A 25,936-nucleotide genomic window follows, 5' to 3' on the forward strand; every position below is an offset into this window, starting at 1 on the left:
TTTCAATTATAATCATTTAATTTTTTCTTAAAAAAAAATAATCTAATCAGATCATTATACGAGTATTTCATTATTTATCAACAACATAATAACATATAATAGTTAATTAACAAATGAATCTTAATAAACTTTCACCGATTGTGAAACAATTAATGATATATAATTAACAAATTATGTATTTCTTTTATTTTTTTTAATATGTATTTAGGTATTAATACATTGCTTTTTATTAGATATTTTTTATTAAAATATATTGCAATACAATTTCATGTAATATATTAATAAATTTATATTTTATAATTAAAATTAAAAAAATGAAAATTATAATATCTCATGTTTAAAAAAATTAAAATATAATAATAAATGAACATGAGTATAAAAATTTAATGTTAAAAAATAAATCAGAAGATAGTTTTACTTGATAAGCAATGTATTAATACAAATTAGAAATCTTATATCCATGAATCTATATTGTAAAGACGATGTAAACTTTTAAATTTGGCCACAGATGCGAGAGATTCGCAGTAAATTTTTTATTAATATCATTGTCATGAATGTCATGAATGTCAAGAAAGACAGATGAACACGTGTGAATATTTTATGTCTTGAATTTAAAATTTTATATACTTTATCATTTTAACAAAAAATATTTAAAATTAAAGAATGTCTTTAAGTCTGAAATATGAAAATAAAATTTTTTTTATAAGTAAATCTAATTATTCACACGTGTCTTACAATGAATGAACAGTCATACATTAATTAATAATATGAAAAAACGATTCTTATCTAGATATCATTTGACAAATTCTAGCAGTGAAATTATTTAAATTAGTACAGTAATTTGTCTATTTTGGTTATTATCTATATTAAAAATTCGAAGAACAATCAACTGCAATGTACCTTATGCATTAAAAATTAATTGCATCGCTTCGAAACTTGGAGTAAATGATTAAATCGTTTGGTCCATTTTTTTCAAATATGCTCATAAATGTTTCTCTTAGTACATTATATTTTTCATTTTCAATTTTAACTAGTTTAATTTTATAAGCAATGAAATATAAATTGTGCTAATATTAAAAATTAAATAGATAATTATTTTACTTAATAAATTTCAAAATTTTTGTTGTTTGTTAGTTTAAAATTTATATTGAATTAAAAATTATAAAAAAAATTATGAAAAAAATTTTCGATTTGTTTTAATAATAAAATAGACAGAGTATTAAACAACTATAGGAGCGTGTCTGTCCACAAATATATATGAACAACGTATTGAAAGTGGAAAAGATTTTAAATTGATCATTTTTCATGATCTATTATTTTTATGTTAAAAAGACTAATAAAAAATTGTAAAAAATTTAAAACAAAAACATTCAACTATTTTTTATTCTAATATTTGTTGACAAAATTATTTTTTTTTTAATCATTTCGATTAAAATAATAAATAGTAAAACATATATAAAATTGATACTTATTCTGTCAAACAAAATATTAATTATTGTGATATACATTGTGTACACGCTTTTAAATATTTTAAATATTCTGCTTACAACAAAAACTGTAAAAAAATTAAAAGAAATCTACATTTTTAATGATGATAATACTAATAGTAATAACTAATAGGATCACATCTTTGGTACGCGATAAGTCAGTTTCAACAAACTTATTGTTATCTAGCTTCTCTACCAAGTAACTACGGCAAGATGGGCGAAATTATTAGATTATTTATCTTTGCACTGAACTCTTACTGTTATTAATATTATCAACTTTCAGAGCAGGACAAGATCTTTGTTTCCATTATCACTTATATATCAACTTTCTGTCAAACAATTTTATCACCTAAAAACGACTATTTTACATCAGCATAACAGTCTTCATTTGCATTATTAAATTTCTCTTATATTCTTAATAATAATGTTTTAGAAAGTTCCCCATTTCTTTAATATCATAACATTTATCTCTTTTCACTTCGCATTATTTAGAATTTTGTAAATTGTGCCATTTCAAAGAAATATATCCTATAAAAACCATAATAATATAATGAATTTGAAGCTATTTTAATTATTTAAAAAAAGATTAAATTTTAAGATCTAGAGTCCATAAGATTAAATTAAGCATATAAACTTACCTAATTATTGGAATGTTTATGATAAATTAACATATACTAGAAATTCCATGTGTTAAACTCTTTTCAAGAACAATATGAAATTCACTTAGAGGTTCAAGAATATGAATGAGAAAATTTAATAATGTAGAATTTCTTAAAAAAGAAGTTTCTTCATACATATCCGCGGTAGAACGCGCTTCGCTCATTGGTCGAAGCATAGAATGAAGAAGCTGCTCTCTGAATTAAAAAAAATAAGGATTAAATTTATAGAAATGTATCCAACATTAAATTATTAAAATTATAATTTACCTTGCTGCTAAGCATATAAATAATTGAAATTTTCCATCTTTACCAAGAGTCTGACTAAACATATTAATTTGATCGATTAGATGACAATAACATCTTAAAGTTGCAAATCTTTGATTATTTTCTGCATGAATTCGTCTATCTCTATTAAGCCTCTGTGAATATTCGTCCATTTGTTCCAATAAAGAAATTTCAAAATTTTCTTTTATACGTACTAAAATAGATGAAAAAGTTCACTATTTTATTCATTTCACAATCAAAAATTTTGTAATATTTTTAATAAATTATTTTTAATACTTTAAAAATAATAGAAAATAATAACGTACAGAGATAATCCCACACATAAAAGTTTTTCCCAAATATCCTTTGATTTTTAAATCCAAATAAAAATATTTGTTCTAATGATGGCACAAGACCACTTTCTCCACAAAGTAGAGCAGTCAAAGAACCATCTTGACATTCCCTTCTATAATGAAATTTGACAATTGCATTTACAGACTCTCCTATAAAATTATATAAACTTTTTACAGTTTCATTATAATTTATAATTTTTTTATATTTAAATTTATTGTAACATATTATATATATATATGATTAATTATATTTTAAATTGATATGAGGTAAATATTTCTACTTGAATTAGAATAGTATATTTTTTTTTTTTCATTGATATTTACCCAACATATGTTGTAATTCAACTTGAGATAATATAGGACGTCTAGGTATGCTAGGAGATCTACATCTTGGTGGTGTTGAACATGACTCAACCAATTCTTCAATATTACGTGGTACTAGGGCGCCTACTAATAATCTTTCGGTAGATCCATCATCGATACCTTTGCCAAGCCATCTACCACAAGGAAATTTAAACGTATGTCCTGTAACTTCATTTCTTATAAGAACATATTCTACCATCCATTTAGGCGAAAGACCAGTATTGTCATGTCCTATGCGTAATGTGGAAAGCACACCCAAATTTTTATGCTAAAATAAAAATGATAAAATTATTTATTTGCAATATAATGCTTAATGGGAATTATTAATGTATGAGAACATACATGAAATACAAATTCCAATGCACCCTTTGGTATTGGAACTGGATTTGTTTCACAAAGTGTACCAGAAATAGCAATCCAGCTATTTGCTGAAGTGGTAGCTGCGCTAGCTTTTCGACTAGGAAATATAACGACCCTGTATGGCAATTTTGTAGTTGGATAATTATTTGTAAAACAAAAATAATCAACAGCATTTAATGTTAAAAGATGATATAAGAATTGTTCCTTCTCTTCTTCACAACGCAAAAATGCCGAACGTTTATATTGACTTCTAAAAATAAAATGATAATATGTATATTTTTTAAAAATAAAAAAGTATATAACAAGTATTTAATTCCATTTGCATATATTTACAATATATTGTTAAAACTTTTATTTATATATAAGATAAATTAATCAATTTCTTAATATATTATAATAAATATATAGATTATACATATAAATATTTTTTTTAAGCTCACAACTTACCTTAACAATCTATTATCCGATAATAAAGTTCTCAAATGGCGAGAAAGAAATTTTTTTTCAAGTGCTAATCGAACCCAGGCTCTGGCATATCCAATATGCGTTTTAATATCAGTCATTGCTTGCACATTTCGAATATCAAAAAGTAAAGAAAGTTGCTCAGGACCAACTTTTTTGTCTCCAGGGGACTTGTGCTTATCCGTGCCTCGTGTTGGTGAATCGATCTCCAATGCCAAATTCGGTAGATCTGTTACTGTTAACAAAATCCAATAAACAATAATTTTAGATAAATAAAATAATAAATTCACATTATATTATAAAAATATTTCAAACTGCATGCATATAATTTCATGCTTTGGACGAAGACAAAATAAATAATTGAACTTTAGGCATTTTAAATAAAAAATTTATTTTAATCTTTGATTATTTTGTTGCCAATTTGCAATTATAATTTCCATGCTAATAAATTTTAATTTTCAATCGCATATCATTAATAAACAAATCAAAAAAGAAAAAAAAATGACATTACATATCTACAAAACTTGTATATTATGAATATCTATTAAAAATTTTTTTATACCATTTAAAATATCAATGTCAAATCATGCGATTTATTGATATTTAAGATGATTATTAAATATAAATATAAAAATAATGTGTTAGAATAAAATATAATTGAATGTTATTATGGCAAGCCAACATTACGCGGCTTACCATTAAAATTCTCCTTGATATAAGAAGCAATTTCAAAAATATTTTTGCCCTTTAAGGATGAAATTAAACGCTCCGGTAATCCAAAAAATTTATTTGGTGATTTCTTGGCTATTTACAACACAGAAAAATAAAATAGAAATAAAAATTGAAGAAAAATAACTGAAAAAGAATTATTGCATATTTTAAACAAAATCACAACTCAAAAGATAATATTTCTTAATTAAATATAATTATTTTCTATTTTATTATAATATTAAAAGGATATTATTAATTTATATCAATATCAATAGTTTGACATTTTATATTGAAAATTTATATCATATACTAAAATATTTTATTTCTTTTGAGTTGTATTTAATAAAAAAAAATGAACAAGTTTTTTATATAAATAGAATTAATTGAATAAATTTAAATAAATAAACAAAAAATACCTAACAAAAATATAAATAATTTAATTTCATCATATAAATAATTGTTTTTATAAAATTTTATATATTGTTTTAAATTATATTTTATAATAGCAAAATAATATACTTCAAACATGATTGTTGATAGAACCAATAATTTAGAAAATAGCAGTCAAACATACTCGCTGATATAATATGTGCAATATTAGCGAAAACATATAGATAAATAATTATTTATAAGTAATGTGTCACTTACAACTAATACAGTGCAGAGTATCTACGTATGAGAAACTATCTCTACTTTTAACACTTTATTTGAAATAAAATAAGACACGTACAATCGAATCGCTTCCGCTCCACGCACCACGATAACGCTGCATTTCCAAATGTTATGAAGTTCAGTGAATATATTTTCCATAATAGAGTGAGATTGTATAAAAGATCTTAATAATATATAACAATTAATTTTAACTTACCAGGACAAAGAAAGTTAGAATCTAGAGGTTTATTCGGATCGTTACATTCTTCTACTTTTAATGCTTGATACATGGTAAGATGCGACCAAAGAGCACTTTTCCCCTGTTTGTTTTGCAATCCATGACTCCAAACTCGTTCTAAAAGATCACAGAGACTAGCGACTAATGTATTTTCTTCGACATCCGATAAAGATTCACCTCCATGACCTAATGCAACCGCTTCGGAACCCATTTTTTCAACTAACATTCTTTTTGTTTTTGATTTACAATCCTTAAAATAAGAAAGATGTTGCTATTATTTTTAATAATAAATCTGCTTTATTTCTATTTTTTCGTAAATGTACCTTGAGCAATTTTTCAACAAACGTCCAATTTGCTTGTGCTATTAATGCTGGACTCATATCCGCGGATAACTTAGTTTGAGGTCGAGGTGATTGAGTTTCTTGAGGTACTTGATTCTTTCCATTTGATTCTATGGATTTCATTTTATATTTCCATTGAGTCTGACCTCTTCGACTACTGTTATAAATAGAAAATTAAAATCAATAATCGAAATATAAATTACAAAATATATATTTTTGAAATATAAAATAAAATTTAATAATTAAAAAAAATGGAATAATGATTTATTTTTAAAATGTAATGTTACAATTTGAGATATATATATTCTTACCGAAGTATGCTACGTGTGAAGCAGGAAATAAAATAATAAATGTTAATGTTTTTTTTTAAATTAATAGCTTATAATTAATAATGCTTAAAAATATGTTTGTAAATCAAATATTTACCTTTGAGCTGGTTCTTTATTTAAAGCAACACTATCTAATAAAGGAAAACTTCGGAAATATGCTGCTCTATGAGGAAGAATTTCAGTAGGTGGATTTGTTTCAAAATCAACATTTGTTAATCTCTGTTCCAATATTTTTTGCGATTCTTCGATACTTGTACAAGGTTCATAGCGTGTAGATCGTATAATACCCTCCCCAATTTTTTTTCTATAATTAAAAAAATTGTTTAAATTGAATTATTTAGATAAGAAATATTTAAATAATATAGAAATAATATAAAAAATATTTATTTTTTTACCTTAAAAAAGAAATTCTTTGATCAAAAACTCGTATGTTAAAATCAAGTTCACTCCATGTTGACATAACTTTGCTGTCAACAAGAGATGCAAACATTTGCGTTTCTAGAAATCTTGATAAAAATGGTAAATGCTGCGTGGGTTGATCGGATAAAAATGTAGCTTTATCAAAAACATGCATACTGTCTCTATTATTCAACCATTCATCTTTGTCCTATAACAATCGATTTTCTTTTTTCAAATACAGACTTATTGCAAAAGATACAAAATCACATACAAAAGATTGTTTCGTACTTGACTTGGCTGAATAACAAAATGCTCGTAACTAGAAAAAATCTGTACAAAACGATTCAAAAAAATTTCCCTAATAGCGTTATTAAACATAAGCGTCTCTTGATATTCCTCTTGAGGCGAAAGTATTCGTTCCTTCACATTGTCTTCCACTGAATCAATATCTTCTACATTTACTCCTGAAAAAAATTAATAATAAATAAAAGTAATAATAATACTTGATTTTCTGTGATTAAATATATTATGTTTATGACAATTGTTAATTTATTTAAGTCTTTTATTACTAACATATTTATTAACAATTTTTACTTTCTTAGAAAAAGATAAAATATAAATGAACATAAAAGATTTATATAAATTTAAATAAAATTAAAAATAAATATATAAATCTTTACCCGTTCTTTTAACAATATCTACTATCCTTTGTAAAGTGTCTGATTGTGCTGTTGGTTCCGGTCGATCCCAATCTAAAACATCGTGTAAAGAATGTTTTCTACGAGGAAGATGAAATCCAGAACCAGGAAGTGTCAGACTACTAGTCATGATGTCACCGTTATAATGATTTATGATCATATTATCAGTCCTGAAAAAATATTTCAAAATTTATTAAAAACTTCGATAAAAACAAGTATTTAGAAAAAAAAAAAACATTTTTTACTTACTTTCCCGTGAGTGGTACTTTGTACTTGTTTAAGAGAGTTCTAATCTCGTCAATAAATTGCATTTTATGAGGAAATACAGGTAATTCTTCTGGAAATTGGCTACTTTGCTTATCTATATCTACATAACAAAGATTCGCCTGTAATTAAGAAATAAAATTTTAATATAAAATAATATAATCAAATTCAAATAAATTAAATGCTCCTTTTTTTCTCTCAACTTGAATTAAAAAATATCAAAAAGATAAATTTTCATATATATAACGATTATATACAAAAAGAATAAAGTTAATAGTAAGTAAGTTTTTAAAATTTTTATTTCAATTAAACATTAATAATTCCAATTTCTTTTTAATGAAAGAAATTTGATTTTTCACTTAATTTTCATATACAAAATGATGAAAATTTCGGAGTTATTAGGAAGTGTTATAAATACTCACTTCGCTGGCAATTTTCAATACACCGCCTTCGCTTTGCGCGTGTAAACCCATTATAAACGGTACTGGTGCGTCCAAGAAATGATATAGACTGGCAGGCAATATCGGCACGTACACATGTTGCCAGGAAAATGGGAATAGAAGCGCCGTTATGCACTCGGATACCACCATTAGCTTGTGAAAATCCGAACTCCTGAGTAAAACTTGATTCTCTAATAGGACGCACGTGAATAATTGGATCACGCAGTCCGCGCCGAGCCATGTGAACATATCTTTCAAAGGATAATCTAACATTGGTAATTCTTGCGATGGCGTCGGTTGATGGATAACCAGCTCTAAAGGCGATTTCGCTGGTTCATCGTTGGGAACGAAGAACTTTAACGACTTTCCAGGCAATGGTACCGGCACATTGTACAACAGATTGTATACATAGGATTCTAAGCTAAGACCAGGTCCTGGATGTCTAGGAACACATCTACAAAAATGAATAATTGATTAATTTTGAAGAAAAAAAAAAAAAAGCTAAAATGATTAAAAATTTACAATTTCAAAATAGTTTTGAAATTAAACTTTCGACACTATGATTTTTAACATCTCAAGAAATATTTCAATTTAAATTTCATCTTAAAATTATTTTAAAATGATTAATATTAAACGTTTAAAACTATATTAATATATATAAAAACTATAATATATAAATTTAAATTTTGAAAAAATTTTCAATTTAAAAATTTATTATATTCACTGAAAAGTAGATGATACTCGGTTTAAAATGCTTCCTTCAAGAAAATCTTTTATCGAGGATCTTTTATATTGTTAAAGCAGGTAAAAATGCTGGAACATTATAAGATGATAATCTAGATCTTTACTTACTTGTAGAGATTAGTGAGGAACGTTTTCGCGGCATGAAGGTAAGGTTGCTGGCATAGCAAGGATATCGATTTAGTCACTAGCAACTTGTCTTTGGTGGAGTCGTAGTAGCCTAACGCAGCACTTGGTGAATGTGCTGATAGCTTGAAATGCCGTGGCAACGATCGCGTGTTATGTCCGTCCTGGCCTTTCCTTGCCCTGCAAACGCATGTATTAAATCTTCACGCATTCCTTTCTTATTAATTTTCATATAATTTCAAATTAAATTTCTTTCGCTATTTTATGTTGAATTGATCATCTTGAAATAATACAGATTATTCGAAGAAAGTTATATTGAAAATAATATTAATCCCTAATTTCGATGAACATGGCCAAATTAAAATTCAAAATTCAAAATTGGCAAATGACACAACTTTCCAAGATTATAAATCTTTATTCGATAGAATTGTTTTTTTTTTTTTTCTTTATCTGATTAACATCATTTGAATTTATCTTCTAGGATAAGTTTCACGATAAAAATATCGTGTCTTATAAAGATATTATAAAGTAAAATTATTTATCGAAGTTTTCAATAACTGTTCAAGTAGGTATTACAGAATAGAACAAAAAGGAAAAACTGAAATACAACGACGATTATATGAAAAAGGAAGATAATACTATGTAGTCCAATAAATCAATAATAATAATGCCTGTTCGATTATTCGGACAGAATTATTTCAATGTTTCGAATAAAAGAACTTGTAATTACATCTTCAGATTATACACGTTTAACATTTAAAAGTTATACAAGATATTTTATATATATATATATATATCTGCCTAGATGTTTTATCTTAATTCCGTACTAATTATCAATAAAATTTTCCAATTATCGTATCTGGCATAAAACTGAATTTTTTTTCAAATCTCTATTATTATTATCCATTATATGCGGAAATTATAATTGCTTTCACATTTCGTAAATATAAAATAGAAAGAGTGATTGCACGATTCTGTAATTATTCTCAATCGCAATAGGATTAACCATATTCGGAAAAATAAGCAACGCAAAGAACTCACGTTGGTGGTGTACCGTTTTGGCCGCTGCTAAGTTCCGTGATGTGCATCGCTTGAAGGGTTTGCATAGCTGCGCATATCTTTCGATTTCTGCACTCCTCGTAGAAGACAAGGCTGAACCCGTAAGTTCTGTGTCCGTCCTCTTTCGTGAGCACGAACGAATGGAACGTTGGCTCCACCGAATGTTTCTGGGTTCGAAATTTCAGGCCACTCGGTAGACAGAGCTGCAAAATTGAATATCTTATGAACACCCGTTGCACACAACGTCTTTTCATTTCTGTTACCGCTCTTTCCATCATTTTTTCTCTTTCTCTCTCTTTTTTTTTCTTTTTTTCTTTTTTGCTATCCGCAACTGGGACGCGCCAACCTATGTATACAACATCTGTGATCGCGAACAGCGTGGACCCAGTTTACCGCATGTAAGTTATGTCGAGTATATTGCACTTTTAATTTTACGTCCCAGTAATTCTATTAAAACTTGTTGGAAAGTATCTCTTTCTTTTCTTGTATCCATTTGTGTGTGTTATTCGAAGGAAGCTACTTTAGGAAGCTCGATTTTTAATATATCTGGTAAGTGCTTTTAAATTTACCGCCTGCAAAATTTGAAATTGTCAAATAAAATTATCGAGTAATAATATGCAAATTTGATACATCGATTAATTGTATTACAATATATTTTTGGAAAACTGTTTCAACAAATCTAAATTTATAGTTATATAACAATAATAAAATTTATGTATAATGATTTATATGAAGAATCTAGATTTAGTATGCTTGAAAAGTATATTATATTGTAGGAAAGTTTTTGCACCTAATTTTCATCTTGCACCTATTTATTATTTTATAATTGCTATTTAAAATTTAAAAGAGATGAAAGAAAAAGAAAGAGAGAGAGAGAGCTTGGTGAGAAATTTAATTTAAAATTATTGTAAGATATTAAAAAGAAGACAGATTAAAAGATTATATTATTAAAACAATCATAACATTTATAAAGGAAATAAAATTTGTTGTTTGTTTAAATTAGCATACCATACAGACAGCGTGTTCGTCGAAAGGATTCCATGGTACAGAATCTGGATAATGTCCCAATACTTTACTTTTATATGCTCGATCTAGAGGTGTACATTGTAAAGAATCACCTGAAACAAAAAAGTTAACATTTACAATTATTAATGTATATATATATATATACGCAATTATAGTTTTTAACAAAAAGATCTTAATTTTATTATTATTTTATATTAAAAAAAATTTTTTTATTAGCTAGTATAAAAATTAAATGTTGAAAATTCATTGTCTTCGTGAACTTAGAAAGGTGATATTTATAATCACAACACGCTTAGTAAATGATGAGCTGTAATACTTGTTAACGTTAAGTGAGACCGTGACCTTTTAACCAAATACTTAAACGCGCTCTTTGTGTCATATATATATATATAAAGGTCTTCTTAATCAATCTTCGAATCTTTTCTTAAAGCTAGACAAAATAGGTATTTAAATTTACATTTGAACTTTTTGAACATTCTTTAAAAATTTCTTCTTATTACAATTTTTTTGTTAAATTATACAATTTAGATTAACGTATAAATAATTTATTGAAAAAGACGTATATATAAAATTAATTTTCAATCATTTTATAAAAAAAATTTCAACAATCTTTTGTAATCAATTGTATATTTTAATTTATTAATTTAAATATACTTTTTTTTTTCAATCAATATATCATCTCTAATATCTACATTTTCAATACAATATTCTCAAATTCTTTTAACACTTTTAAGTTAACTATTTGAAAAAGAACCTCTTCAAGGAAGTATCATTACAACGGAGTAATTAGTCCAAATTTCTCATTGTAAGAGAAATGTTCAAGTCGGTCAAACTTTTCTTACTAGAAAAGTGACATGCACACACATTTCAAGAAAAAAAAACATATATACATATATAGAATGAAAAAAAATGATAAAAAAAGATTCCATGTTTAAAAAAGAGTTTTTACAGGAATTTAGTCCAGTTTGCTTGGTTTGTCTATTGTTCTTAGTCCAATATAAGTATATCTTGAAACCTGCAACTTCTAAAACGAGTAATAGATGTAGAGAAAGAAAAAAAGAAAGAAAAAGAAACATACAGAGCCCTCTTTCTTTCCTGAAAAAAATTAAAATCTCACTACGGCAACGTCGACAACTTGTTATTGAACGTAGTACATATTTCAGAGCAGCTCGACCTGAATGAGTCTGTTAAAAGTCTTGGCGATGTTCCAGTTGTTTCGTGTATCACGAATACAACGGCATCTTTGTGTAGGATTAATCGTTCATGATCGAACAGTCATCCAAAGAGATGGTAAAATGTGTATATATATGTGGACTCGTTGAATAAAAATTTGATTATACAACATAATTGATGATCAATGAAAGTAATATTTATGTTAAATTAAATTAATAGATTAAAATTTGAATATTTTTATATCTTTTTCAATATTTTTATAACTTATTAGATTGTAATATAATAAAATATCATATATTATAAGTCTGTTGTTTTTAAAAATAAAATATTTGATAATTATTTACGAGATATAACATTATTAATAATAATTTAAATAATGATCTATGTTTTTAAAATCAATATTTAGTAATTATTGAAAAACATTTTCGATTATTCTCAATCATTACATACTTGAAAATTTAATATTGATGATAAAATTTCTTATATATAATTGAAATTCATAATAGAAGTTCATTAATTTTTCTCATTATTTTCTCATACAAATCTTTTTTCAAATAATAGAAAGTCAAATTTAAATATGCGAATTAAATTAACAAAAGTTCAATTAATTAGGTATTAACGAAAATTTCGTTTTAATAAGTAGAGTTCTACATGTATAAATTTATGAAAATTAATAGCTTCGTGTTAATTACACAAGTTCTCAAAGATAAAATATGCCTCGTTTCAATTAAATTCAATTCAATGCAATAGATAACATAGAATAGATTATTAAAAAAAATCACCGTTATTGTAATACATAAACATTATAAGTTTTCGACATGTAAGTGAATATGTAGAAATACCTCGTAACTAAATATTCATTATTATATATGTATATTATATTATAATTATAATAAAAGAATTGAAAATATAATTACTATTACAGAACTTCTTAACGAGATCGTTCGATTCCAATTTATCTTTATCAAAACGATAATTTCAATTCTCTTTACAATGTAATAGAATAACATTGCTTGGGGTAATCAGACGTTCACATTTACCAATTCGAGGAATCAGCCAAAGATTAAATCCACTCGGTGATTTTAATTGCCGCTATCAACTGTTCTACGGACTAATCTCCGCTTGGAAATTCCGTGAACAAAATAACGACGATAATTCAATGGACCGTGCAATTTGGCAATCATCGATCGTGTTCAAACTATGTTTCGATGAATATCTATATATATTTTTTTCTTTCTTTCAATCGAAACATCGATGATTGATAGAATTTTTTGTATTATTTTAAATATAGACATAGCACACATGATGAATAATACATGAAAGATATTCACGTATTTAAGATATATTAAGATATATTATAAATGATTTTATTTTATTCATTTATTTTTTTATTTATTCATTATAGTATATATGTCTTATTGACAGAAAATTGTAATAAATATTAAAATTTTTTAATATTTTATATTTTTGTGCTTATATTCTTATAATAACTTGATTTTTATTTTTTTCATTTTCGACATATTCCGATTTATAGGTTATAGGTTATTATGTCACATAAGTTCTAGCATATTTCCATTTATACTATTCTAAATTTTCTATATTGTTCAGAAATGTCGAAAAAGAACTTAGAAAAAAAAAAATTCCGAAGAAAATATTTAAGAAATTAAGAAATACATGTATAATCTAATAGTTACAATAATGATAACAATGTTTTCTACAAGTGTATATTGCTAGATTAAGAAAACCGTTCGAAATAAATTCGTGTTAATTATCACGAAAATTATACTTAACAAATATTACTTAACAAATGGGAGAAAATAAAAGTAAAAAGTGAAAAAATAGGTCGGTGGTTGAACAATAGCAAAAGCGTTACACAACGCTTAGCCATCACTGATGCCTTAAGAAACCTTGATGAATAAAAAGGAAATCAAATATTACCTTAAGTGGCGTTCCCTCTTTCCCAGGGCTAAAGAGGGACTTTTGTCATCGTTCAAGAGGTGTTACATTACTGTGCTATCGCTTAGATTACAGTTAATACAGTTCCTGGCTGGTAGAGAAAGCACCTATACGATGTACACCGCACAGTTATGCACTTCTGTCATCAGTGAGCTTAATTGACCGAAGAAAATTGTATAGCGATTGCTTAGTTAAACGATGGGTGCTGCCGGTGTCCTCGAACATGCACGAAATTTCTTTCGATTTTATCGAGATGAACTACTATTCTTGTATGAGAAGAATTTCTGCTTATTCATCATTCTTTTTCTTTCTTTTTTTTTTTTTTTTAGTATTTTAAAAAATTCTGAAAATGTTTTCCAAGGTTATTTTTTCATTTCTTTTTTTTTTTTTTTTTTACAATTTTCGATATGACTTTTAAAACTCTAATATTGTTAATAATTTTAATATTTTTAAATTTTTTGTATATGTGAAAATAATTAAAGAATCATTAATTTTTATTTTGAATTATTAACCATTTATTAATAATTTATTAATTAATAATTTTTTTTATGAAAAGAAATATTTCTATATTATTACTCTCACGATATTTTCTATCATTGTTCGAATGGCGAAAACCGATTTTGACTATTCATAAATACTATTTGCAAAATGTTCACAATCAAGTATGGAAAAGTGAAGGAATTTCGCTCGTATTTCTAGCACAATCGTCACGGATGAAGTCATATAACTTAATTATTGTCGAGAAAAAAAAGAAAATTACTTTGATTAATATTCTTGCTTTAATCTTCGACTTTAACCTCGATCAATATAACAGTTTATTATTATATATTTCAATGAAATTGTACACGTTTTCTTATTTTCCTTAAATTTGCCAAGAAAACTTTTTTAATAAAATTTTTAAATAAATAATTTGATAATACAAAGGAATTATATTACAACTTTTTTAAACATTTCGTTTTGATTGGGAAAAATTAATAAATATATATTGCAAAATATTCAAAAAATTGTATCATAAATAAATAATAGAATCTATTGTGTTAAAATTAATTAAATTAAATATTACATAAAATAAAGGAAATTGTATAAATTGTGCTTAATATTAGACATAAAATTTAAAAAAAAATTTTTGTGATTAGCTTACATTTTATATATATATATAATAAATTAAGGACGTAATATCTCGTGATTAATATGATAATATTTGATATTAAACTTGTATAATACTTCATTAAAAAAAAAATAAATTAAATATGCATCATTAATTATTCATAATAATATTACATAGATATCTAATTCCACTAATAAATATAGAACCAAATGAGAAAACCAAAGATTCTGTTACAATCGTGTACAAAACCGCAATATTATTGTAAACAAGTTAAAAAATTATTATGAATATAACAATAATTCAAAGAAACCACATTTTTATAATTCTTTGATTATATTGAAAATTTAATACTTTTATATTTATTCTTTTATACATGTTGATATATACTTTTTAAATATTTTAATACCGAGATTTATAATTTTTCCACATATTTTTAATGTTTTTAATAATTTTAAAAATATTTTGTTTAATATTTTTACATCTTCAATTGGAAGTAAAAAAATTAATGAATAATAGAAAAAAAAACAATTAATTGAGCATTGAAACAATTAATTGTTTGGACAGTGAAAAGTTAAGACAATTAATTATTTATTCATTTTTACCTAAAAAAATTGCAAAATAAAGAAAAGAACAAGAAAACAAAAGCAACAAAATTTGTCTAAAAGAGAGAAAGTAAAACCACTTCGCTTTATTTAACTCTTCAGTGGATGGTGCATGTAACACTTTCTTAAAAAGTTTACTTATTTCACTCGTTATGCAAGTTCAAAAAACGACAATTGTTTCTTTGATGATTGTTGAAATCTTATTAAAACTTTTTTCGCAAATATTACGTTATTAAGTAAGAAAATAGCACTGTATCATTTAAAAATTTTTTTTAAATAATTAGATAAATAGTTTTAAGAAGAAACATTATAAAAATATTAAATATATTCTCATCAAATAATTCCTATCCTTAAATAATGTATTTTATTTTTAATAAAATAGAAGAAACAAATAATTATTTTAATTTTAATTAAATCTCTTTAGTATAGAATATAAAAAACTCATTATGCATAATGCATGAGTGATGCAATTAATTTCTTTTATAAATGATACATAATGTTATTATAGAAATTTAATCAATCATAATAGCTAATAATTTATATTAAAAATTTTATAATAATACAAAGTATTATAATATTTATTATCAATTATTGCAATGTAACATATATAATAAATTACAATAAACATGATAACATGTCTACCATGGTGAGAAGATCAAGCTACAAAAGTGTAGTTACAAACGCATGCACATCAGCAAGGATGAAAGGCAGGAAGAAAGAAAGATTATAGCCGAAGAGGGTAACGAAAAACGAGCATTAAACGTTAGACGTGCCCCTATAGTGCAGAAAGTATTGATTCGAGGGTACGTTACACGCGTGAGATCCTGTATAACAACTATTATCCATGAACACAAGAGCACATCTTGAAATTTTGTCAAATAAGTATTTTATCAAGTGGTCGAATTTTTATGAAAATTTTTCATTGATCACTTTTAGTATTCATATTTGTAAAAAAAAAAAATATAATAATAATAATAATAATAATATTTGCAAAAAAATTTTTTGAAATACATTTGTACATTTATTATATATATTTATAAAATTATATTATATTATATATTTATAAAATTAAATAACGGGATTAAAATGCATTTCTTACGGTGTTAAAAATTATTGAAAAGTTGAATGTCATTTAGCCTCTCTTTGTTCTTTTTCACGCCATCCACTTTTTGTCACGCCCTTTTTGAACACAACAGCAATTCCGTTTCCATTAACCCTGTTTCTGTTTCTTTCATCTTTTTCCTTTGAACAATTTTGCAAATATTTATATAGTTCGGGCTAATGAACTTGGACAATTTATAAATATATAATATATGATTATGATATGAAATGATGGAAAATGATCTTTAATTTCACTTCTTATTAATTATATCAGATATCTAGTTAATTTTTTAAATATTCATTTTTAATGCAATAAAAATAATTTACCTTATTTTTATTCCTCTTAGTATCCTCTTTTCAATGAAGACCATGAATTAGAAGACATCACGTAATTGCACTGTTCTTTTTTTTTTTTTTTTTTTCAGATTCTCAACATGTTGAATGGTTAAGGAACTACATGACAATCGATAAACCAATGAAAGAGTTAATTCGTTTCTCATCGATATTCTAGTTTTTTTCAAACTTTAGTGTTGCTAAAAATATTTTTTTAAACTGGAATATAGTTTGTCCCAATTCCTCGGGAGCATCATTGTTTCGAACTTGTACAAACATGTACATCATAAATCAAAAACAAATATTTGTTTAAATAGAGGACACAATATAATTCGGAAAATAGGGAACGAAAGAATTTATGATGCAGGTGAAATTATTTTTACATATAAAATTATATTTTAAAAAACATATAATTTCTATTTAGTCCGATTTCATCTAAAAATAATATACGATAATAATATTTATATCTTGGATATAATCCAATATGATATGTATTTTCGAATAGCTACTTCATCTGCTTAAAATATTATGTATAATAATTAAAATATGCATTATTAGAATCTTTCAAAAATTTTGCTTTGTTAATATACTTAAAAGAAAATCAATCAATTTTTGAAAATACTTAACAATTTTAATATCAAATATTGTTAAATATTATTTCTTATTTTTTTTTCTTGATATAAATTACATATTAAAAATGTGTTGCATTTCACGCTCTTTCCTCGAAATATTACACTTTTTCTAAGAAAGAAAAGATTGCACTACAATGTAAGTATAAAATATTATTTTAAGTACAGGATGAAAATACGATTCCGATTTGAAATCATTTTATATGACGATTTCAATTTTAAAATAATATCTTTTTAAGTTTTCACTAATCTTATCTCTTAATTAAATTATTTCATTTTTTATTAAATTAAATTAAATTAGATTATTATGAAATGATTGAAGCAGAAACTTATTTTTTACATAAATAAAATAAAATAATATATTATAATTATAAATTAAATAAATATGATTATTATGCAAAAAGTAAATAAATAAAATTTATTAAAAAATAAGTTTTTTGTTTAAATATTAAGTTATAATTTCATTTGATAACAGAAGAGAGACATATGTTAAGCTCTAAGACATTTTCCCACACCATCAAAAAACAAAATGAACTTTAAAATAAACTATATTACTGGATGACTCACTTTTCATAACAACGTAGTTAAAATAAAAATAAAATAACAATCTTAATCTTAACTCAAGAGATAAATCATATCTAATAGCTTGATATGTTTAATATTTCATAGACAAAATATCTTCTCTTATATGAATAAATTATAATTTGTATACATATCTTCAATCAGAAACAAATATTTTGAAATGTATAAAAATTATTGCTCGCGCAGCTCATATACAGACTACACTATTTCTCTTTGCAACTATGCTTCCGCCCTTTAAATGCGTACTTAAATGATGTGGATCCCCTTTACGCACAAATGACCCTGTGTATATGATGACGTCATCACTTACGCAAGTAAGAAAAGATAGGAAAATATTTGAAAAATACAAATGATTTATTTTGCGCGATGTGTTCAATATGTTAAAGACAGATATTAGATTATTAGTCATATAATTAATGTAATCCATTTTTATTGATGTTATTCACGACAATAACAATACGATATTGTTATAAAAGTAAACATGATGGTAAAAGTTGAACAAATAATGATTGGAATGCTTTGTATATCAATAGAAAGATAATCAAGTGATTACTATCTTAAATGTGTATATAAGTTTCATTGATATACGTGATCTATATGTTATATAAATGTGTTTTTCCATGATTAACATCAATCATCAATCATTTATTTATTTGATAACCCTATACTGTTTATCGAAATTAAGATTTTTATAAAAGGAATAGCTCTTACTCTATTTCATCAAGAAATAAAAATAAAGTATCATGTTATCAACATTATAATATAAATAATTCTTTTATATGTAATCAGATATTTTTTCAATTGATATTAATGTTCTAAAGATTTTAAATATTTCTAACATATTATGCGCAAAGTTAACTTTAACAGTTATAAGTAGTAGCTAATAAGCTAAAAGGAAAATTTTGAATGAATTTTATTAAATAATTTTATTAATAAAAATTAAATTATTTTCTACGTGTACTATTGATATCTGTTCATGTCGAATTCCAAAAATCGATACTCTCAAAATCAATCATATTAAACGCTATAAATATTACCACGAGTTGATTCAAAATATAAACGATCCAGAGAATTTGTGAACAAGAATAAAAATATACACGAATCGTGTCACGCAAATCCATCTTATTCCACGAAAAAAAATGCGTGCGCATTTGAATACATGAATATATTTTTTTTATTTTTTATAAGAAAAGATAGCAATCAAAAAGAAACCGCTATAGAAATGAAATGTCACATTTGATTTAATATTTCAATCTCAATGAGTTTTTTTTTTTTTTGATTATTCATATTTGATTATATATATTTGATTTCTTTTTTAAATTTCAAACAAACTACATTATTACAATATTTTTCGTTAATTAAAATATATCGAATAATTTTAAGAATTAAATATTAACCTTCTTGAATATTATTAATTACATTATATTAATTTAATAATTAATTTATAAAATATGATTATGTCTCTTGTGATTTTTTTTTTTTTTAGATTATTTAAAGTTCAAAAATAATGTTATGTTTAATGTTTTTATGTTTAATATAAAAATATATATCTATATTTTTAGAAAATAAATAAATAAAATAAATACAACATGAGAAATAATAATAATACCATAATATATTAAAAGTATTTATGATATCAATTTTAAAAGAAATAGAGTAAGTAATACTTTTATTTAGTACAAAATTTCTATTGTACTTTCTCTTATTTATTATCTCTTTTATTTCCAACGTTATCCTCGTTTTAAATCATACTAAATAATTTTCACTGTATCTACTATAATTAAATTTACCAGTGGTAATCACAATCGAAAAAAATCATAATAAAAATTTTTAAAATTGATCCAATAACTTTCTAAATATTTGAAAAACATGTGAAAATACTCGTCTATATAACATTCATTATTTTTATAAAATATGATATATAATAAATTTTTTAAACGATCTCATTCATTTTTTATTACTCCTAATAAAGTAATAATTTTATTGAAAATTTTTTCTTTTTAAAAATTAAAAATTTTTACATTTCTTGTATGTTTTCAATATTCATATACTTTATACATCATTTTTATCTTTCATAATAGTGTTTCAAAATTCATTTTCCAATAAATATTCGTAGTGCAAATGTTGCTAATAATTATCGACAAGATATTATCAATTTGTTATTTTAGATACTTAGATGAACAATTTAATTACATCTTTAGATATATAGATTTTTTTTAAAAGGTATAAATAATTGCAAACAAGAATTCAATTAAGAAAAGTTGTTTTTCCAGCTTATTATCATCCTTTAGCAAGCATCGTTTGCTATAGCCAGTCAGACTTGTTCAATAACTGAACTTTCCAAGGGACTGAATCGATCGAATCATCTCCCTATACCAACATATTAAATTGACGAATGGGTGAGTCCGAATATACTTGCTACTTCTATTGAAAGATATGAGAGTCTATTGTAACGGAAGTCATCCAAACCAAAAAAAGCAAACCAAAAACCAAACAAATTAATAAATAGCAATTGTTTCGTCCGATTTGATCTATTTTTTAAAACAAATTCAATCATTCATTGTTTAAAATTATATAAAAATTTTTTGTGTATAACTTACTTAAAAATATAAATGCTTTTTAATATTCATATTCTATAAAACATAATTTCAATAATATATATATATAATTATTTAAAATTGATAAATATATAAAAAAAATACATTTTAAGAAATAAATTATTTTATTCTATATTATTATCTCCAAGCAAAGTAAAAATATCTTAATAAATTAGAAATGTATTTGGATATATTTGATATATTTAAATTTTATCAATTATCAGATTCGATATCATATTGGATAAATCATTGAATTTTATTTGCAAACGTTGTTCTGATTAATTTCGTTACTTTTAAAGGTGTTCATGATACATTCCAACATCTGTTGCAGCTGCTCTCAACATGCAGTATCTTTAGAATTTCTCCCTATTTCTTTGTCGCATCGCGCTTTATTCATCACATCCTTCTTCGAAAAATTCGAAGAAACTATTACAATGAAATATATCACACGAAAAGCCGCTCTTCATATTCTCATTTTTTTAAATAAATAAATTCAAAATAATTACTATTAATAATATGTATCTTTATTATTATATACTTATAAAACTGTGAATATGAATAATCGTTATAACGTGTAAATTTTATTTCATTAAAATAAGAATTTAAATATTCAATTAATTGTAAAATTGTAAACATGTGTTCATAAATAATTTTTTGTAAAAATTATGAATATTTGTTTTCATATGTTATTTAAAAATATTATATAATATTTATAATATTAAAATTTTTTCTCGATATTTGTAAGATTATTTAATCCATTACAAATTTTTTTCTTTAAAAATTTCAATTCACTATTATTATATTACTTATTTAAATATATTAAACGGATTCATCTACCAAGTTTTATAATTTGTCTAATTAATATAATTAGTTTCTCATCATATCAAAATCATTTTCAATAAAAAAATTGTTATTGTTAATTTATTCAATTTTGATAAGATAAGTTATCGAAAATTTGATTTAAAATTAAATAAATATCGAAATCTAAAAATTAAATAGATATCATCAACAATTTTTTCATAATGAGAATATTTATTTTATATGACCGATTAAATATATCGAATGTCGAGGTCGAAGGTTACAATTCAACGAAAGCAGGAATTATCTCTTTTTTGTTATTATTATTCACAATTAGGCTTTGTTCGTTGTAGAGAATGTTCTGGGGCGCATTAGAATTACGTTTCAATTTATATTCTGTATATATTTTGTAAACGAAAGTTAGTAAAATTACAAATTGCTTTTCATTTTATGTTTCTTTTAATTTATGCTGATAAAAAATTCAAACGCATATATTCTTTTCTCTCTTTTGAATAAGATTGCAATGTTATATATAATGATTAGCATAAAATTAGTATTGGAAAATTTAGATTTACAAATTTTTGAATAAAAAATAAAAGTAAATTTAAGATTTTAATAAAAATCAAACTAATTAAATCTTTTTATTATCTTAATTATGTATTATTAACAGCTAATTACTCAACTATTTATTTTTAATTAAATTGTATTGAAATTATTTGATATTCATTACAAAATTAAATAATAGAATACTGTATAATATTAAAAATGGTAATAAGTTACAATGTTGAGGTTACAACATTGATGCAGTAGCAATAATAATATCCTGTATTTATATAAAGTGACAAAATGTATACACGTGTTGCACTTAACAATCGTAGAAATTCATAGCGAAACAAGTGTGTTGTAACTTAATATCAGCCACTTTCATCGGCTAGTGCGTGAGTTTTCAGGATTGAGTTACGACCAACACATCTGATCACCTTGAAAACTAACAACATTACATAAATTCTTCGAAAAAGCTAATACGATTTAATAAGAATATTTGATGTATTTTTTTTTTTTGCAAAATGATTTCGAGTACGATTAAAAATTTAAAAATATCGTCATAATTCTAAAAATAAAATATTAAATTATTTGAGAATTATTTTGTTTTGTTGATTTCTAATTGAATATTTTCAAAAGGATTTAATAAACAATAAAAGTAATGTAATGTAAGTTTTATTCCTGATGATTATTAATCCAATGACTAAGATATAATAAATTATTATTATTAAAATTTTCATGTTTTGTATTTTATTGATAATATATAATAACATATGTGTCTTTTTTTCTCGAACTTATTGAAATATTATCAGAAGACAAAAAAAATTAATTAAATAATTTAAAAAAAACAATAATAATAACGATTTTTAATTTTATTCTATGATTTCCAATTAATTTAATCACAATTTTTCATTTCAAAGATATATTTTCACATATTTCATATTTATTATATATACTATATATAAAAAACCAATTTTATTTTTAAATAATCGAAATTGCACATGATGGAAAATAAACATGGCCGTGAAACATTAAATAAGCAAAATAAGTAGCGTATGAAGTTCGTGTAAGTTACGTAAATAAACACAAGAAACTGCAGCCAATTGCTAAAACCACTCGATATATTCATCTTTTAATATAAAATTTTTTCAATAGCAATATGTTGCTAATAAAATGATCTTTTATATCATTCTTGGAATAAATTGTTTGAACGAAGAAAACATCTTTCTTCTCAAGAAATCCGTTGCTTGCTATGTCCTCATTGTTCACGTTTCGAGCAGTTTTGCGCAGCCCAAGTATTGCCAACCGTCAGTCGACGAATAGATAATCAAATATTCAACAAAGTTTATTATACTAATAATTGCATTTTCAATGATACTAACCCTCTTTTTATCGTATCGCGAATTACTAATCACTACATGTAAGCAATACATTTATAAAAGCATTCTATCGAAAACATCAAATAATATATAAATAAACAAAATTATTAATCAAATTTATATATATCAACAATACAATATATTGATTTAATGAAATATGAATTTGGATAAAAATTTATTTAAAATAATATTAAAAATAAACTAATAATTTGAAATAATAAATTATTTTAATTACTTTATTATTATTATTTTAAAAATATAATAGAAAACAAACTCATATATTTTGCGTTAAAAATAAATAAATTATTTTGAAATAATTTTTTATATAAATTGATTGATTTAAATAAAATAATAAGTAATATTATTGTGTAAAACTGTAAGAAAATCTGTATTTCTCAATTGCAATTATAAGAGAATAAAATTATATTTAAGAAATTATTTCGAGAAACATTTATTTAAATAAAAAATAAAATAAAAAATATCAATTTATAACAGGATAATAAAATAATTTTTAAAGAAATATTATTTAATCTATATTTTATGAAAATTTTTATTGTTTATATTACTTATAAAACATTTGAATTAAAAGTAAGTTAGAAAATATTTTGAACAAAATAAATTGTATGAATTAAAATTTTATAAAATATAAATTTATTTGTAAAATAGAAAAAATATTACTTCATTATTATTTTTTTACAAACAAAACGAATTATTGATTATTCCACGTATAATATCCCTTCTAATATAAAAATATTATAATCTAATAGAATTATTTGATAAAAATTTTTATTATTATATAAATAATCTTAAAGATATTTTTTCTTTCTTTTTTCTAAAAAAGTATTCCGTAAATAAGAAGAAAAAATATGTGGCAAAAATATCTAACAATTATATTATTTTAATAACAATAATTTTTGTTAATAATAATATAATAAATATAATAAATTACTGCATTTAATATTTTACGATTTTCATGCAACATTATTTAATTATGAAAAGCACGACAAACATCCTTCGTAGATTAAAAATAAATGATTGAAAATATTGATTTAAGTGGCATTAAAAAATATAAAATTAAAAATATACACAATATTGAACTTGATTATTATCGAGTATTTAGAATTCTATTAAATGCGGCTTCCATTTATGTTATTAATTTAATGAGATTATACGATTTATTTGACATTGATGGTTACTTGTTTTTGAAAACACGTCAAAAATAAAATAATCATTCATAAAAATATTGCTACAAAAAATATAATACATATAAATATTCAATGAATATCATTTTTTATATTTTATCGAGAAAAAATTTATAATATATTCGGATAATTTGTCGAATACAAAACGATATATTTATTTTGTAAGGAGTGCAATGACATCGATTGAAATTCACGTGTCAATCACGTGCAAATAAAATAAATAGCTATACAATTTATGCACTATATATAAATATAAATTATTATCTATTATTATTAGTGAGAAATTAATCTTACAATCAATTATAAAAAAAACTTGATAAACTGATAATAAGAAAATAATAAAGAATATATCTTTTTAGATTTTTGAATACAATCATAAATAACTAGTACAATTTATTAGTTTGAGATATATTATCTAGCATTGCGCAACATAGTGATTTCGAAAATTGCAACAGTAGCAAAGTCTTCTTGTTAGAATATGAAAACTATTCAACATTTATAACAGTGATTTAATTTATTAAAAATTGAATAAATAATAAATGGTCATTTTAATGAATCTGCATATTTTATTTAAGATACACGAGAAAAAAATGTAAAACTTACCGAAATATTTATCTGGCTCTAAGCCAGAATCTTTGTCCAGTCCACATATGACAAAATAATCCGCGAACCTCTGTGGATGTTGCTCTGGTCCGCGCATTATTCCCAGACTTCCGTTCATCTTATCCAGAAGAAAAGGCTCACCTCCGCGATACACGAAGCAGCCTCACGAAAATGATTTCCACATTATGAACCTCCACGAAACTGTCATTTCACGCGAAACAACAGCTGATGTTGACGCGTACAGAACGTAACGCACAACTCCGCGGAGTGCGGACCTTTCGCCGCGAATAATTGATCTTTACTTTACAACATGAACTTGCTTACAAATCGTTATATTCGTATAGTTGGCGCTAAAAATT

General features: G+C 23.9%; 1 protein-coding gene and 1 long non-coding RNA gene across 7 annotated transcripts; both read right to left on the reverse strand.

Annotated features, from left to right (window-relative positions):
- Nucleotides 1-25,882, reverse strand: pns (DENN domain containing pinstripe). 6 transcript variants are annotated; one of them, XM_086917240.1, is made up of 21 exons: nucleotides 25,578-25,882; nucleotides 10,954-11,063; nucleotides 9,928-10,148; nucleotides 8,872-9,066; nucleotides 8,002-8,473; nucleotides 7,565-7,701; nucleotides 7,298-7,485; nucleotides 6,906-7,081; nucleotides 6,614-6,825; nucleotides 6,316-6,522; nucleotides 5,872-6,046; nucleotides 5,528-5,798; nucleotides 5,390-5,425; nucleotides 4,645-4,752; nucleotides 3,934-4,183; nucleotides 3,469-3,736; nucleotides 3,088-3,394; nucleotides 2,737-2,913; nucleotides 2,414-2,624; nucleotides 2,126-2,341; nucleotides 413-2,015 (listed from the first exon to the last, which is right to left on the reverse strand). In XM_086917240.1, the coding sequence occupies exons 1-20, from the start codon at nucleotides 25,693-25,695 to the stop codon at nucleotides 2,152-2,154; spliced, it is 4,029 nt and encodes a 1,342-aa protein (XP_086773366.1). In that variant the 5' UTR covers nucleotides 25,696-25,882; the 3' UTR covers nucleotides 413-2,015; nucleotides 2,126-2,151. The 6 variants fall into 6 exon arrangements, 5 of the variants coding, with proteins under 5 accessions (XP_086773362.1, XP_086773363.1, XP_086773365.1 ...); XM_086917236.1 differs by lacking the exon at nucleotides 5,390-5,425 and having other exon boundaries at nucleotides 1-2,015; XM_086917237.1 differs by lacking the exon at nucleotides 4,645-4,752 and having other exon boundaries at nucleotides 1-2,015.
- Nucleotides 16,809-17,368, reverse strand: LOC147658533 (uncharacterized). Its single transcript, XR_015295097.1, has 2 exons — nucleotides 17,239-17,368; nucleotides 16,809-17,052 (listed from the first exon to the last, which is right to left on the reverse strand). It is a non-coding gene; the product is annotated as an uncharacterized LOC147658533 (long non-coding RNA).
- Nucleotides 25,883-25,936: the final 54 nt, after the last annotated feature.

The sequence above is a fragment of the Apis florea genome, unplaced genomic scaffold (assembly GCF_048593485.1).
Source record: "Apis florea isolate Af1SG1 unplaced genomic scaffold, ASM4859348v1 contig_2201_pilon, whole genome shotgun sequence".
Taxonomy (NCBI): domain Eukaryota; kingdom Metazoa; phylum Arthropoda; class Insecta; order Hymenoptera; family Apidae; genus Apis; species Apis florea.

Coding starts and splice junctions, on each gene's coding strand:
- pns (XM_086917240.1), bottom strand. CDS start 25,695: ATGAACGGAAGTCTGGGAATAATGCGCGGACCAGAGCAACATCCACAG. Junction 6,826..6,905: donor TTGTTATTCAGCCAAGTCAA/GTACGAAACAAT, acceptor CGATTGTTATAG/GACAAAGATGAATGGTTGAA. Junction 3,737..3,933: donor TCGGATAATAGATTGTTAAG/GTAAGTTGTGAG, acceptor TTTTATTTTTAG/AAGTCAATATAAACGTTCGG.